Source organism: Chlorocebus sabaeus, chromosome 8 (assembly GCF_047675955.1).
Source record: "Chlorocebus sabaeus isolate Y175 chromosome 8, mChlSab1.0.hap1, whole genome shotgun sequence".
NCBI lineage: Eukaryota > Metazoa > Chordata > Mammalia > Primates > Cercopithecidae > Chlorocebus > Chlorocebus sabaeus.
Genome location: NC_132911.1, coordinates 120,589,051 through 120,605,924, shown reverse-complemented (window position 1 = coordinate 120,605,924; position 16,874 = coordinate 120,589,051). Strand labels below are relative to the sequence as shown.

The 16,874-nt window shown below is 35.9% G+C and overlaps 1 protein-coding gene across 2 annotated transcripts in view; it reads left to right on the top strand.

Moving 5' to 3' along the window:
* RAD21 (RAD21 cohesin complex component) overlaps positions 1-16,375 on the top strand; it is a 28,926-nt gene extending 12,551 nt beyond the window's left edge. For both annotated transcript variants that reach the window (XM_008001409.3, XM_038000195.2), the window contains exons 4-14: positions 83-182; positions 3,644-3,750; positions 4,620-4,826; positions 5,315-5,440; positions 5,814-5,936; positions 7,637-7,860; positions 9,369-9,528; positions 9,972-10,120; positions 11,289-11,438; positions 13,375-13,458; positions 14,621-16,375. In XM_008001409.3, coding sequence (XP_007999600.1) covers positions 83-182; positions 3,644-3,750; positions 4,620-4,826; positions 5,315-5,440; positions 5,814-5,936; positions 7,637-7,860; positions 9,369-9,528; positions 9,972-10,120; positions 11,289-11,438; positions 13,375-13,458; positions 14,621-14,812 — 1,622 coding nt within the window. In that variant the 3' untranslated portion in view covers positions 14,813-16,375. The remainder of the gene's footprint in view (positions 1-82; positions 183-3,643; positions 3,751-4,619; positions 4,827-5,314; positions 5,441-5,813; positions 5,937-7,636; positions 7,861-9,368; positions 9,529-9,971; positions 10,121-11,288; positions 11,439-13,374; positions 13,459-14,620) is intronic.
* Positions 16,376-16,874: the final 499 nt, after the last annotated feature.

Genomic DNA, 16,874 nt, shown 5'->3' with positions numbered 1-16,874 from the left:
GAAATTATACCTACTTATCTCTCTCTAATCCCTAGATAATTTATGGGTAGCTACATATTCAAGCTTAGCATTTCTTTTCTAGGTGTTGTTGACCTGCCTGAGGAAAATCGGGAAGCAGCTTATAATGCCATTACTTTACCTGAAGAATTTCATGACTTTGATCAGCCACTGCCTGACTTAGAGTATGTGTCTTCTTTTAAAAAAAATTGTTGACTTGGTCTACAAAAAGCAGTAATATTAGCTTCCAAATATATAGTTTTCCTGGGAATGTTTTACATTAACAGGTAGCTAAAATGCATATATATGTTTGTTTAGGATAGTATATAACTGGAACATAAAACCTAGAAAGTTGTTCTTCTGTAAGAAAATCATGTGGATGTCAGCTTTAACACAGCTAAGATGTGAGAGTTTTGACGCGCTTAGGCCAAAGCTTATGTAAACTGAAACAGTCAGGTATGCTTGTTACATAATGATAGCAGGGATTGTAAACTGTTGCTTCATGATGTTTTTCAGAGTTATATGTTAAAGTCGGCTACTGGTTATCTTCTTGGCCAGGCTATACTCAGAGCCATAATTCTGTTCTGGTTTGTTTTTATTTTTGTTTTAAATGAACATGCGAGATAACTTTTTATGAAGAGCAACAAAGGGTCATTGTCACGACACACATTTGAGAGGAGAGAGTTACACAGAAATGGCCGTTACAGCAGAGTACTGTAGTATGTTTCCCTTTTCTCAAGCCATTACCATCCAGCTATCATGCCATGATGTTGGAACGTGACTGTAGCTTTCCAAGGGACTTAGTAGCATAACTGACAACCAAGCCACTCTACACCATTACAAATTTCTCTGCTTTTTGAAATGATCTGTGGCTTCTAATTAGAGTAAGTTGATGACCTATTTTGTTATTGCATGTGTATTGATTAGTTCTAGGCTCTATCTAGCTATTTTACTTTTTTCTCTCCTTTTGACATTTTATTTGAAAATTTTTTATTGTGGAAATTTTTAAACATAACTAATAACTAGAGAAATTAGGATTATGAACCTTATATGTCAGTTATTCAGCTTTTTAAATTACAAGTATATTGCCCGTCTTATTACATCTATTTTTCCCCCAGCTTACCTCACAGCCCCCACCAGATTATTTTAAATTAAGTAACAGATAATCTTATTTCATCTGTAAATAGTTCAATATTTGTCTCTTAGAGGTAAAAGAATTTTTAAAGCCTCCATAACACATCACACCTTTAAAAAAATTATCAGTAATTCCTTATTATAGACATACTTTGGAGATACTGTGGGTTTGGTTCCACTGCAGTAAAGCAAGTTACACAAATTTTGGGGTTTCATGGTGCCTATAAAAGTTATGTTCACACTGTACTCTATAGTCTATTAAGTGTGCAGTAATAGCATTATGTTTAAAAAAGCAGTGGACATAACTTAAAAATACTTCACTGCAAAAAAAAAAATGCTAGTGATCATCTCAGCCTTCAGCAAGTTGCAGTTCTTTTGCTGGTGGAGGATTTGCCTCCAAGTTGATGGCTGCTGACTGAAATGGGTGGTGGTTGCTGAAGTTTGAGGTAACTGCGGCAATGTCTTAAAATAAGATAACAGTGAAGTGTGCTGCATCGATTGACTCTTTCAGGGGAGATTTCTTTGTAGCATATAATGCTACTCGATAACATTTTACCCACAATAGAACTTCTTTCAAAATTGGAGCCAATCATCTGAAACCCTACCACTGCTTTATCAACCAAGTTTATGAAATATTCTAAACCCTTTGTAGTTGTTTCAGCAATATTCACAGTATCTTCACTAAGAGTAGAATCCATCTCAAGAAACGAATTTCTTTGCTCATCCATAAGAATTAACTCCTCATTTGTTAAAGTTTTATTCCAAGATTGCATCAATTTAGTTACACCTTCAGGCTCCACTTCTAAGTCTAGTTCTCTTGCTTTTTCCACCATATCTGCAGTTACTGCCTCCACTGAAGTCTTGAATCCCTCAAAGTCATGCATCAGGGTTAAAATTAATTTCTTCCAAACTTTCTTTTCCACTGAAACTTTCTCCGTATGAACAGTAAGGTAGTTTTGTTTTCTTACTCATGTTCACTAGAGTAGTATTTTTAATTTCCTTCAAGAACTTTTCCTTTGCATTCACAACTTGGCTGTTTGGTGCAAGAGGCCTAGCTTTTAGCCTAAATCAGCTTTAGACATGCTTTCTTCACCAAGCTTAGTCATTTCTAGCTTTTGATTTAAAGTGAGATACGTGTGACTCTTCGTTTTACTTGAACAAATAGTAGCCATTGTAGGGCTATTAATTGGCCGTATTTCAATTTGTTGTGTCTCAAGGAACAGGGAGGCCCAAGAAGAGGGAGAAACATTGCAGGGGGCAGGGTGAGCAGGAGGGCAGGAGCAGTCAGAACACACAGAACATTTCTTAAGTTTGCCGTATTATTTGGGCATCCTTTGTGGCACCGAAAATAATTAAAATAGTAGCATCAAAGATCACTGGGCCAGGTGTGGTGGCTCACACCTGTGATCCCAGTGCTTTGGAAGGCTAAGGTGGGAGAATCACTTGAGGCCGGGAGTTTGAGACTAGCCTGGGCAATATAGTGAGATCCCGTCCCCCCATCTCTACTAAAAAATAAGCAAAAAAAAATAAAAGATCACTAATCAAGATCACCATAACAGATATGATAATGAAAAGTTTTTAAATAGCATGAGAATTACCAAATATGACACAGAGACATGAAGTAAGTTTGTGCTGCTGGAAAATGGCACCGATAGACTTGCTCAAGGCAGTGTTACCACAAACCTTTGGTTTATTAAAAACTCAGCATCTGTGAAATTCAGTAAAAAAAAAGTGCAGTAAAACAAGATATGCCTATATGATATCTAGTCAGCATTCATATATGATATCTAGTCAGCATTCAACTGTCCCCAGTTGACATGTTGGCTTTTTTTTTTTTTTCTTCCCTTCCCTCTTTCTAGTTTGAGTTGAGGCTAAACAAAGTCTACAGACTGCATCTGGTTGATATAGCTTATGGGTCTCCTAAGAATCTATTATAGCTTTGCCTCCCTCCTATTTTTTTTTCCTTGCCGTCTATCTTTTTGTACAAACCTGGTCAGTTGTTTTGAGGTATTAATGTTCTGGATATGGCTGATAGTGTTTAGATTGGTGTTTAGCATTGTACACTTTTTATTTTTTAGTATTTTTAAACTATATGAGAGATTATTCTTTATTAGAGGAAGAAACTGAGTCTCAGGGAAGTCAGGGAACTTCAGAGTTTACACCACCTGTAAGTTGCACGGTCCTAATGAAAACCCATGCCTATCTAGCCCATCATTTCTAATTTTTTCCTCTATACTTGGTTTAGTGACTTCTGCATATTACATTGTATTTGCTGATTATTGATGCTTTTCAAATTTAAATACAAGTTAATTTTCAAATCACTTGCATTCTTGGATTATACTGGAATGTATGAAGATATTAAATATTAAGGCTTCTAAAACTTGGTGGGTTGTGTGTGTGTGTGTATATATATATATATTTTTAATTTTTCTTATAGAGAGAATTGGGATTTTTTTTTCCTTATAAACACAGTGAGACTTGAGACTAAAATGTATTTGACCTTCTTTTAAAGTGACATCGATGTGGCCCAGCAGTTCAGCTTGAATCAGAGTAGAGTGGAAGAGATAACCATGAGAGAAGAAGTTGGGAACATCAGCATTTTACAAGAAAATGATTTTGGTAAAAGAGAAACAAATTACTAGCCATTAGTTTATAGTGTTATATTGTGCCGCTAATAGCAATTTCAGAAGAAAACCAGACTATATTCACATTGACAGAAAGACTTAAAATTTCATGTAATGCATTTTCATCAAGAAAAGAATTTGGCTTTCTTACCAGTATATTAAGCATCATTTTCATATTTAGAGCTAATTGTTTACCTACTCCTCTCCCTATATACAATCATAGAACCTATATATTGATTTCTGCGAGGAGTCCCGATATTGAAGTAGTGATCACATTTAAACCAACCATTTTGGAACGGTTAGTTTCCCTATTATACTTGCTATTCAAAAACAGGTATTCAAAACTAGTAGCAAGCCATACTCTTTTTTAAAAGACGGAGTCTGTGCTGTGTTACCCAGGCTAGAGTGCAGTGGCTCTTCACAGGCAGGATTATAGTACACTACAGCCTCAAACTCTTGGATTCAAGTGATCCTCCCACCTCAGCCTCAAGTAGCTGGGACTACAGGCACATGCCACTGTACCCAGAACCAGATTATTTTCTTGATGAAACACAATATAACAAGAAAGTTTAAGCTGTGACTATTAATGTAACAGTATGTACATATTTAGAGTTTAACATATTTTAGGATCATTTAAATCTAGATCTAAGGTTGAATTTGCTAGTCATGCCCAAGTATTGTAGCTGTGTGTAATTGAGTCATTTTTAAAAATTTAGATGCTAAGATTTAAAGTTTAAACTAGATATTTTAACATTTGAAGATAAGACTTCAGTAAGCAAATGTGACATAATTATAATAAATCATTAGCTGTTTTATCACAGTGCTATTTCTAATCTTTCTAAACTAATGACAAAATTTGTTTAGGTGATTTTGGAATGGATGATCGTGAGATAATGAGAGAAGGCAGTGCTTTTGAGGATGACGACATGTTAGTAAGCACTACTACTTCTAACCTCCTATTAGAGTCTGAACAGAGCACCAGCAATCTGAATGAGAAAATTAACCATTTAGAATATGAAGACCAATATAAGGATGATAATTTTGGAGAAGGAAATGATGGTGGAATATTAGGTATGTGAGAAAATGATGGTTACTCGAACATAAACAGAATTTCTTTATTGTAAAGTTTTGGAAGCAGTTGCTAATTCTGAGTCTTGAACAACTTTTAGATATATGTGAGTGAATTGTGATCAGTTGGTTCAGTAAGACATTTCGGTAAAATTAGCCTGTTAAAATATTATAACAAAACTTAAATATGCTTATCAGAATGCTGAATTTTATTAGTACTTAAAACTGTTCTGTTTGTGTTTCATAGCTGTGTTAAGTAAATATTTTTTAAAATAGATAAATGAACTAGAAAATACAAATGAAGAATGAGAATTTTTTTATATACTAAGTGTTTTATACTTTTATAAACTACCTGGAGGAGAAACAGATAAAAATTGAATATATGTTTAAATTTTATCCCTTTTAACGTAATTTTGTTTTTCCATTGATTGGCTATTGTGGTTTTGGCATTTCTTTTAGAAATTACAACTAACTTACATTCCCTATTTCAGATGACAAACTTATTAGTAATAATGATGGCGGTATCTTTGATGACCCCCCTGCCCTCTCTGAGGCAGGGGTGATGTTGCCAGAGCAACCTGCACATGACGATATGGATGAGGATGATAATGTATCAAGTAAGCATTTCATGTTCAGTGATTCTGGGGATGATTGTATGGCATCCAAACAGATACTTACCATAGAAGATGACAAACTAGAAGTTATAGTTTTTAATGAATTACAAATATCTTTAAGTACAGTGCTTATGATTTATTACTGGTTCTGATTCTGTGTTTAATCTTGCGCCCCTCCCCATTGTTTGGCCAATTGAGTTACAAGTCTGGTGGGGCTTTCCCATTAACTAGAAAAATATTTTTTCTTAGTAATAATAGGATTTCTTTCTATTTCATGAAGAGATTTTTCTCCCACCATTTGTAGGATATATATTACATACCAAAGCTTTTTGTGACTGTATTTTTTTTTTTTTTTTTTTTTTTTTTTTTTTTACAGTGGGTGGGCCTGATAGTCCTGATTCAGTGGATCCCGTTGAACCAATGCCAACCATGACTGATCAAACAACCCTTGTTCCAAATGAGGAAGAAGCATTTGCATTGGAACCTATTGATATAACTGGTGAGCATATGAACCTTTAGATTTATACAGCATACAACATAAGGCCTTACTTCTGGTTTTTGCCTGTCTACTGATCTGCTACTGTTGTTTTAGATAACTAGGCTTCTTGCTTTTTTCTGGTTTTTTTGCCTGTCTACTGATATGCTACTGTTGCTTTCGTTAACTAGGCTTCTTGCTTTAAGTCACAGTCATCTGTCATAGTCTTTCTTCTATCGAATTATAATTTTGAGTATTTTGTAGAATGTCTGTGCAAGTTGCTGTGAAATATAAAAGTATAGAACAAGCTTTCTGATAATGCATATCTTAGTCTCCTGGGGTTCCCAAAATGTTAGCAGCTCACATGTGTAACAACTAGAAAACACTGGAAAGCATTTTTCAATAAATTACAATTCTAAATGCTATACAGTTGGGCTACAAGCTGGAAAAAAACTAAAAGTATTCTTTAAAAACAAAAACAAAACTGGAGGCTGGTGTGGTGGCTCATACTTGTAATCCAGTACTTTGGGAGGCCCAACCAGGAAAACCACTTGAGGCCAGGAGTTTGAGACCAGCCTGGGCAGTAAATATAGTAAGACCTGTCTCTTCAAAAAGAAATTTTTTTTTTATGTGCTCTTAGAATTTGCCTTTTTCCGCACATTCTGAAAAAAGAAATCTTTTTAAATTTAAAAACTGGAAATGTCAAAAATTCTAGAATAAGTAATCTTTTTCTTGTAGTTTTTTTAAGTAACATTGCAAGACACATTATTTAATTTGAGGAGGGCTGCTTCTGAATGACAGACAGTTTGAGATAATGGGGATATAAAACTTAACAGTTTCTAGATGGTTTATGAGGACAGTAGGAAAGAATACTTGAAATCGATTACAGTGTAATTTAGACATAGTTTTTACCTTTAAGTAGAACAAGATTACCCTTTTGGGTTTCCCATTGATGAGGGAAATGTACAATTAAGTAAAATATATACTTTATTAGATAGTGAGATTAGAGAGAGACTCTCACTGTGTGTAACATCTTTTTGTGTATATATATATATTTTAAGTGTTGATCCAAAAACCTTTGGGGTATGTCTGACAGGGTGAAATTTTGAGGATTTTATTTAACCCCATGAGCTTTTCTGCATTTTAAAAAAGTGAGACAATACCACCTACTTGTAAGTTTTAAGGATTAGAAATGACTCTTGTAAAATGTCTAGGATGGAGTTACAGTTCTATCTGACTGGGCCTGGGCTTGGTTCATTCTATCAAGCAGCTTCCACAACTGCCATATATGAATTACAACTTTTCTAATAAAAATAATAGTATTTGCAATCATTAAAGAAAACTCAGTCTGTGAGTTTGAGTGATGGGCCCTGTTTCAAATGAGAAAATGAGCCCAACTCTGAAGAGTATGATATGTTCATTGTTTGCAGTATAAAACTACATAGGCAAAAATGTATTGGACCTTACATCATTTTACTTATTTTGTGCTAAAAGTCTATACTCATTCAGCAAATTTTTGTTGAATGCCTCTATTTTGTTCCAGCCTCTATTCTAAATGATGGTTGGAAAACATCAGTTAAAACATTCTATCCTCATGAAGTTTAACTTTTCTGCTAGAGTCTGTGTGTAGAAAAGCAGGGGAATATAGTCAGGCCAGATCTTGTAACTGTGTGTTCCATGCTGGCCTCTCAGGAAAATGATCTTATTTTTTATCATCATTCCAGTTAAAGAAACAAAAGCCAAGAGGAAGAGGAAGCTCATTGTTGACAGTGTCAAAGAGTTGGATAGCAAGACAATTAGAGCACAACTTAGTGATTATTCTGATATTGTTACTACTTTGGATCTGGCACCACCCACCAAGAAATTGATGATGTGGAAAGAGACTGGAGGAGTAGAAAAATTGTTTTCTTTACCTGCTCAGCCTTTGTGGAATAACAGACTACTGAAGGTAATACAGTTTGCAGAATTTTTACTTCATATACATTCTGAGCATCTAAAAAAAAAAGATTCTAAAACCTTTGAATCATTTTTGATTAAGTATTTTGCAACCGTATGGCACGTTTTCTTTTTTCTGCCTTAAATCACAGTGTACTGGGCATAGCTTTATTTGAAATATATGGATAAGTGACACCTGCATTTCTAAAAGATGTAAAATGAATTTTCCTTATTTTAAAAAGCCACCGACATGTTTAATAATACTTCTCTCTGTAATGAACTATTATTTATATCGTCTTAGTGTGTTTTACATCTGAATTCTTGAAATGTTTTCTGAATAAACCATGAGTGGTTCTGCTTTTTCCACAGTAAAGAATTCTGGCTTCAGGAGGTTTTTTGTTTTTTTGTTTGTTTTTCCATTTATAGGCTCTTTTCTGCTCACATTCCACAATATTCCAAAGTAAGATTCACAGGTGTCTGGTGAATGAAGCAGTGCTGTTCGGCTACTGTTCTATCTGAAGTTGAGATATGCACAGAACCTATTGATTTTACTGTGTATTTAGAATATAGTAATATATTCTAAACCTAAAATATCCCAGAGCCAACAAAGTTGTGCTCTTTTATTGTAAGCACTGTCATATAATTATTTTTAAGAAGGTTGTTAAACTATTTATTCTTTGACTCAGTAATTTCATTATTAGAAATTTTTCCTAAGGAAGTAATTCAAAGTATGGAAAAGCTACCTCTGTTAATGTTGATTACATTCTTGTTCACAGTTTTAAAAAGAGAGAAGCCTGACATTTTAAGAGTAGAGGAATGGTTCAAAATGAAATATGTAACCATTAAAAGTAGTTTAAATGAGACTGGGAGCAGTGGCTCATGCCTGTAATCCCAGCACTTTGGGAGGCTGAGGCGAGTGGATCACTTGAGGTCAGGAGTTAGAGACCAGCCCGGCCAACATGGTGAAATCCCGTCTGTACTAAAAGTATAAAAATTAGCCATGTGTGGTGGTACACTGTAATCCCAGCTACACAGGAGGCTGAGGCACAAGAATCACTTGAACCTGGGGGCGGAGGTTGCAATGAGCTGAGATTGTGCCACTGCACTCGAGCCTGGGCAACAGAGCGAGACTCCGACTCAAAAAATAAAAATAAAAAATAGTTTGAATGATAGCTAATAAGGTTACCATGTAAGTGAAGAAAACACAATTTAAAGCTGTTTGGTATGAGACCAGTTAGGATGAGTTTTAGTTGATGAATATGAAAATAAACTGCAGGCAGATAAATGGAAAACCCCTTAAGGTTGTGAGATAATGGATACAATTTTTTTAGTTTATCTAAAATGTCTGCAGTTATAATTTGAAAACTCATTTAAAATCATTTTCAGATGGAATGAATTGTGAATATGATAAAAGCCATGCTAAATTATACACTTAGAGTATACTTTTGGAAGATACAAATCAGTGGTGACTTTAGTTAGATTTATTTTATCATTGAAATTTTTTTTTTTTTTTTCTTATAGCTCTTTACACGCTGTCTTACACCGCTTGTACCAGAAGACCTTAGGAAAAGGAGGAAAGGAGGAGAGGCAGATAATTTGGATGAATTCCTCAAAGAATTTGAAAATCCAGAGGTTCCTAGAGAGGACCAGCAACAGCAGCATCAGCAGCGTGATGTTATCGGTTTGTTCTGTTAGAATAGTTCCTTGATGAAGTTCACATGAGTATTTGGCTTAAAATTTACCTTTATACTGTCAGAGTGAAAGAAATGAGGAATCAAAGATATACTCAAATGTTTGGGCAGGGAAATACATTGGACCTAATTGCCTTATTTAAGTATGAAGCTTCCTGTCTTTCCAGAGGTTTAAGGTTCAGAACTGGCAGGGGAGATAGTCTGCTAAAGAATTGTCCTACATTGTACTGGGGGTAGGACTTGTCCTTTTAAGATCCCCTTTACGTATATTGCTAAAAATTGACTAAACCTTTATGGAACTAAAATTTTATCTGGCCTTCTTTATTAAAGAAAACATTACATATGCCTTAGTGTACTAGTTTAAAAAAATAAATGATTCTATAATGTTTAAAACTGTATGACCTATGTTTTCTCTTCATATGACCAATTGCAGATGAGCCCATTATAGAAGAGCCAAGCCGCCTCCAGGAGTCAGTGATGGAGGCCAGCAGAACAAACATAGATGAGTCAGCTATGCCTCCACCACCGCCTCAGGGAGTTAAGCGAAAAGCTGGACAAATTGACCCAGAGCCTGTGATGCCTGTAAGTAAGCAAATCTATCCATTAAGTCATTTGAAGGTAGTCATACAGCAGTAGCAAGTGGTGTTTAGGGAGGCCTTTTAAAGTATCTTGGTTTTGACAGAAAATGGTAAGGAATGAGTCCCGAGGAAGAAGAGCAACAGGATATAGACAGTCCACTCCTAATGGGAGAATATGTTCTGGGAGTCTCTGCAGTCTTTCTGACTCTTTTTGAATAGTATTGCTTTAGAGTGCTGCAGAGTGAGCATCCTTGACTCTGAAGTTGGTTCTGATTTATTATTTGGCAAACATTCCTGCATACCTTCAGTACTAGGCAGTTTTAGGTCATCTTATTAAGTAATCAGAATAAACTTGTCAAATACCTGAGAAAATGTAAAGCATTTTCTGTCTGCTTCATTCAGACTTTGACTACCATTAAGTTCGGCTAGGATAGGAAAGCTAAGCAATTATGAAGGAGGAAATAGTAGGGTTTGGTTTAGGGCTTTCCAATCTTAAGTCTATAGAATAAATGAATTTGAGCAAAGGGAGACTTTTTGATAACTTTAGGCTTCTTGTTCAGCCTCCATCAAGAATACTCTGCCAATTTTAAGAACTAGCTTTCTGTGCCCTCTGGTGGTAAGAGTTGTCAATAAGAGCATTTTTCTGTATTAGCTCAGGACTAGGAAGACAGTAATGAGTAGGTGACTTTCATAACCACCCTCCTTCTGGTAATTCTTTGGTTTCTTAAAGACTGGTTTTAATGTTCGTAACTCTTTATATTAAGCCTGAGAGAAAATAAATATAGGAAGTGAACCCAGAAAAGCAATGTCCTCATTCCTATTATTTGCTGCCGTGAGACATTCAAGACTCTCAGAGTGAAAGCTTATGATTTTTAAGTTACAATATAATAACCTTACAGAAGCTTTAGTAGTTAAAAAGCATTTGACTCCTAAAAAGTAAGTATGAAAATGAAACATGGTTTAAGATAACGATCAGTTTCTTTTGTAAGCTACTTCAATGTAGTTTTATAAAAAATCAAAAAAATATATATACTATAATTTTTTCTTGTGGGGAAGTGTGGAGATATAATCTCAGTATTTTCGACTAGAAAACTTCAGCCACTGTGTATTTGCATATTTAAAATAAGCTACTTTAAAAACATCTTAAATTGTCTTATTTGTATTGCTTTAAGCCTCAGCAGGTAGAGCAGATGGAAATACCACCTGTAGAGCTTCCCCCAGAAGAACCTCCAAATATCTGTCAGCTAATACCAGAGTTGGAACTTCTGCCAGAAAAAGAGAAGGAGAAAGAGAAGGAAAAAGAAGATGATGAAGAGGAAGAGGTAAACTAATTAATAATTTTCATTCCAGCTTTAGCAAAAGCCTCCAGCCAGCTTTTTTATTTTTCATATTGGGGCTAACTTAATTGATGTTGAGCATCAGAGTTATATAAAAAGAAGAATATAAGCAAAATTTTACCAAATTCATAGTGGTATCGATCATCGTTAGGAACATCAAATTTTATGCTGTGCTGTAACTCATTGGCTCCCTTGTGGGCTGTTGAAGGACATGAAATTGCCTTTACGCTGATTTCTTGCCTGACTTCTAGACTGCTTGTAGCTGCTTTTACTATCTTGTGGTCAGTGGTCGATTCTTAACTGCTGTTATCATCTACTTATAACCTCTTCTGTATCTGTGGTGGCCTGGAAATCAGATAACCGTACATTTTCCACTTGTCTGGGTTTTGTTTTTGTTTTTCCTTTAGTTGGACCCCAGGGTAAAGCATAACTTTGCTAAAAACTTAGACTGAGTGAAGCCTTGAATGACTTTTTCTTTTTACAAAGTAAGAGATGTCTCAGGAATCAGTTTCTTTTTCCTGGGGCGTGTTTACGCTGTTGAAGGGCCTCCTCCTCCTCCTTCTCCTTCTCCTTCTCCTTCTCCTCCTTCTCCTTCTTCTCCTTCTCCTTCTCCTCCTTCTCCTTCTCCTTCTCCTTCTCCTTCTCCTCCTCCTCCCTCCCTCCTTCCCTCCCTCCCTCCTCCTCTTCGTTCTTCCCTCCCTCCTCCTTTCCTTCCCCCCTCCCTTCCTCCCTGCCTTTCTCCCTTCCTTCCTTCCTCCCTCCCTTCCTTCCTTCCTTTCTCCCTTCCTCCCTCCCTCCCTCCCTCGTCCCTTCCTTCCTTCCTTCCTTGCTTCCTTCCTTCCTTCCTTCTTTCCTCCCTCCCTCCCTCCCTGCCTCCCTCCCTCCCCCCCTCCCCTCCTCCTCCTCCTCCTCCTCTTCTTCTTCCTTATTTCTGGATCATTGAGGTTGTTAAGACTTAGAATTTATTCTTCTGTTTGATACTCTGTCAGATATGTTACTTAAACCTTTTAATTTAAAATAAGGTGTCCTTTAGGTGGCATTGAAGCTGTTTAAATTTCTTCAGGACCAAAAAAGGTTATGGATTGGATAAATTTTCATTAACATCTGTTCTTAATTCTAATAATAGTGCATATCTTTAATATGAATACCTTATTTTACAACCAAAATTAGCTTCAGAGCTATTCCTGTGTGTGAGGGTATGCCATTATCTCAGACTTAGTTGTGAATGAGTATTAAAATAGTTGTGGTTTCTGTATATAGTTTCAGCATAGCCTGGGAACATCACAACTGCTGCCTTGCACCCACCTTGGACTTTAAAAAGTCATTTAGGCAGCACGTGGCTGAGAACTATGTTGCTCAAGTGAAATATATAATAAGGGTTATAGCCCCTTCATTTTAAAACGCCATATAGACCAATAATAAATCCTCAACTTAGCTAGTCTGCAGGCTCTTTGGTACTGCTCCACAATGAGATTAGGAGTCTGCCAGAACATAAGTCATCTGGAAAATCATGTTGCAATATTTATGTATGTATATTTAGTTGAATAAACATTATATTTAATGGTACAGTTGATTTTTATCCTTAAGTTCTTGAAGAGGGACCAGTAACCAAAAGCTCCATGATCAGCAGTGTCCACAGACCACATAGTGTGTGTAGACAGCATCCTTATAGTGCAGTATGAAAGCATACTTTTAGCCAAATGTTTGCTTGCATATAAACAGAGGACTGTGCCTTGTAATTTAAGAAAAACTCTTCAGTTTATACTCTAGATGCTAAGTGATTGCTCAGCAGCATTAAGTACAGTTTTCTATTAGTTCAAAATACACAATCTCAGGGTAGTTGAGCTTTTAGGAGATGTAGAAATACTTCATTTTGCACTGGACTTGTTTTGTCAGCTTTTTGGGGGTCATTTTCATTCAGGATGAAGATGCATCAGGGGGTGATCAAGATCAGGAAGAAAGAAGATGGAACAAAAGGACTCAGCAGATGCTTCATGGTCTTCAGGTATTGCTGCTGTTGTCTTAGAGGAAAATGCTTTATCAGAGGGTTTTGGCATTGTTCCCTGAAAAAAAAAAAGTTACATGCTGGAAACAGAAAGCATACTTTTGTGAAACTTTTCCCAAAACTACATTATTTTTAAATGTTTTAATTAAATACATAAACTATTAGGCCAAGAGTAAGCCTGAAAAGCAGAACCGTGGTGACATATTACACAACTCCTTTGTATGCCTGCACCTTCTTGTTTTTCGTTGAGTAAATTTAATGTGATGGATTATTACATTTATTGGGTCATTATGTAGCATGAGATGTCACTTTTCCTTGTGCTTTAATGTCCTAGACACAGACAAGATACCTTGAACATCTGCAGAATGCCAAGCAAGTTGCTCAAGGTTTCTTAAAATAGGACAGTTGACATTTAATTTTTTTTTACTTTAAAAACTGTAAGTGCTAGATTTTACTATTATATTACATTAGCTGTCTAAATAAATTGATTATTTTAATAATACATGCCAGAACAATTTTGCTGGTTTCTTGGACTTTCTTGTTTAGATTTTAGATGTACCATAACATACTTTGGCCTTTTACCCTCTTGATTAACATGAGAATCATATACTGTTTTAAAAAGTGCAGTCTTTGTCCTGAGCAGAATATATAGTTTGTTTTTTCCAGTAACCAAAATTAGCATCTGTGTTAGTCTGTTTTGTGTTGCTCTAAAGGAATACCTGAGTCTGGGTAATTTATAAAGAAATGGAGTTTATTTGGCTCACAGTTCTGCAGACTGTACAAGAAGCAAAGCACCAGCGTCTGCTTCTGGTGAGGCCTCAGAAAGCTTATAGTCATGGTGGAAGGCAGAGGGGGAGGAGGTATGTCACATGGCGAGAGAGATGGCTAGGCTCTTTTAAACAACCAGCTCTCTTGTTAACTAATGAGCAAAAATTCACTGATTGCTGCGGGGAACCATTCATAAGGGATCCACCACCACCCCCATCCCCACCCCCACCCCGTGACACAAACACCTCACTAGGCTCCATCTCTCACACTGGGGAATCACGTTTCAGCATGAGATTTGGAGGGGACAGATATTCAAACTGTGTCAGCATCCTCACTGAATTACTACTTTATTTTACAGGTTACTTTAAGTTATCCTTTTTTGGTTTTATTTCAGCGTGCTCTTGCTAAAACTGGAGCTGAATCTATCAGTTTGCTTGAGTTATGTCGAAACACGAACAGAAAACAAGCTGCCGCAAAGTTCTACAGCTTCTTGGTTCTTAAAAAGCAGCAAGCTATTGAGCTGACACAGGAAGAACCGTACAGTGACATCGTTGCAACACCTGGACCAAGGTTCCATATTATATGAGGAGCTAGAAACATTATAGCTAGTGTTTGATTCACTAGTGCTTACGAATTGCCCCCATGTGTAGGGGACACAGAACCCTTTGAGAAAACTTAGATTTTTGTCTGTACAAAGTCTTTGCCTTTTTCTTTCTTCATTTTTTTCCAGTACATTAAATTTGTCAATTTCATCTTTGAGGGAAACTGATTAGATGGGTTGTGTTTGTGTTCTGATGGAGAAAACTGCACCCCAAGGACTCAGAAGATGATTTTAACAGTTCAGAACAGATGTGTGCAATATTGGTGCATGTAATAATGTTCAGCGGCAGTCAAAAGTCATGATTTTTATCTTAGTTCTTCATTACTGCATTGAAAAGGAAAACCTGTCTGGGAAAATGCCTGACAGTTTAATTTAAAACTATGGTGTGAGTCTTTGACAAGAAAAAAAAAAACAACGCCTTTCCATCAGTAACACTGGCAATCTTTCTGTTAACCACTCTCCGATTAGGGATGGTATCTGAAACAACAAAGGTCGCCCTCTTGAGACTCGTTTTAAGTGTAATTCCCTAATGAGCAGAGGTGTACGTGAAATTGTGTTGTGACTGATAACCTTCAGCTACAAAAAGATAGGACTGACTTGGTTTAAGTGTTCTGTTTTGTAAATCATTCCATTTGAGTCTTTCTGATGAACTTGGCTATCCTGAAATCTGTTATTTTAGTGAGGCTCCAAAATGAGCAAAGCTAGGCCTGATTAGAATAGAGTAACTATTAAAAAACATAACTTTCTAGGAGCTATAAATCAAAGTTTTTAAAAGATGTTTGGATATATTTGAGTATTCAGATCATGAAAACAGAAATTGCCCTGCCTACTACAAGGACAGACTGATGGGAAATTATGCACCTGGTCAACTTAGCTTTTAAGCAGACAATGCTGTAAAAACTAACGGCTTCTCTGGTATTTATTATAAGTTTTAGTACTGATCTCCTTTTCCAGTGCTGCACACTCCTGTGTTTGGAACTTTAATAGCATTGCAACGAAATCTTATATCCAGTTTCCTGTAATTTAATTGAAGAAAAATACGTCCAAATAAAGACTTTATTATTAACAGACCAGATAGCATCAGAAATCATGTGACTATTATGATTATCAGAATATGTCTTAACTTTTTAGGGCAAAGTTAACACTGAAAGTTACAGCTTAAGTGTTGGAACTTTTGTGGCAAAAACATCACTTTTGAAACTCAGACTTCAGTGTATACCCAATAATTTAAAATTATGTGAAATGTTTTAAATTTGTGAACTCGTAATTACTGTTTTAATGATTCAGTTTCTTGAGAGTGGTAATTGTATAAAATTGCTTTTGCAGCTTTATATTCAATATGACGTGCCTGTAAACCAAGGAGTTTTCCCCGTTTGTAAAAAGACATTGTAGATAATTGAATGTTTGATTTTAGAAAGGTCATTAGTTTCTTGTTACACATTTTGTTAGTCTGGTTTTTGTTGCTTATCGGGTTTAATATTGTTCTTGAAAATAGTTGATGCTATGTTATGTATAACTTTTCTAATAAAAGTTGTGTTATAAGCTGTACTTTTTTGAGTATTTGTTATTCAGTTGGTGGTGGTCCCCAAGGGAAAGGTGGCTGAAAAAGTTATTATAGCCCAACACCTCAGGCAAAAAAAAAAAAAAAAAACCTTTGTTTGCCTTATCTAGAATAGTTGTCCATATAAACCAAATGAATTTTTCAAAAGAGGTCTTAGACTACAAATGGAAGACAGACTAGCTTGTCTCCAGCCTTCTTTGTTAACAGAACTATGTGACCTGAAATTTTAATAAATGTATAACTGTTATGTGTGAATGTATTAAGAATAAAAATGAAACTAACAAGTGGCTGGTACAGAGGAAGCTTTGGGACATAAATATATCTCTGTAACTGCTAAGTACATACAAACTGACATGCAGTAGGTGTACATCCTTGGTGCTCCAAACAAGCTAGGTGGGTAGGCAGGTGCTGGAAATACCCTAGGTCAGTCTCAGAAGCCTAACTGAAAACCAGGACATTCAGTTACCTGACATGTACCCACTTTTA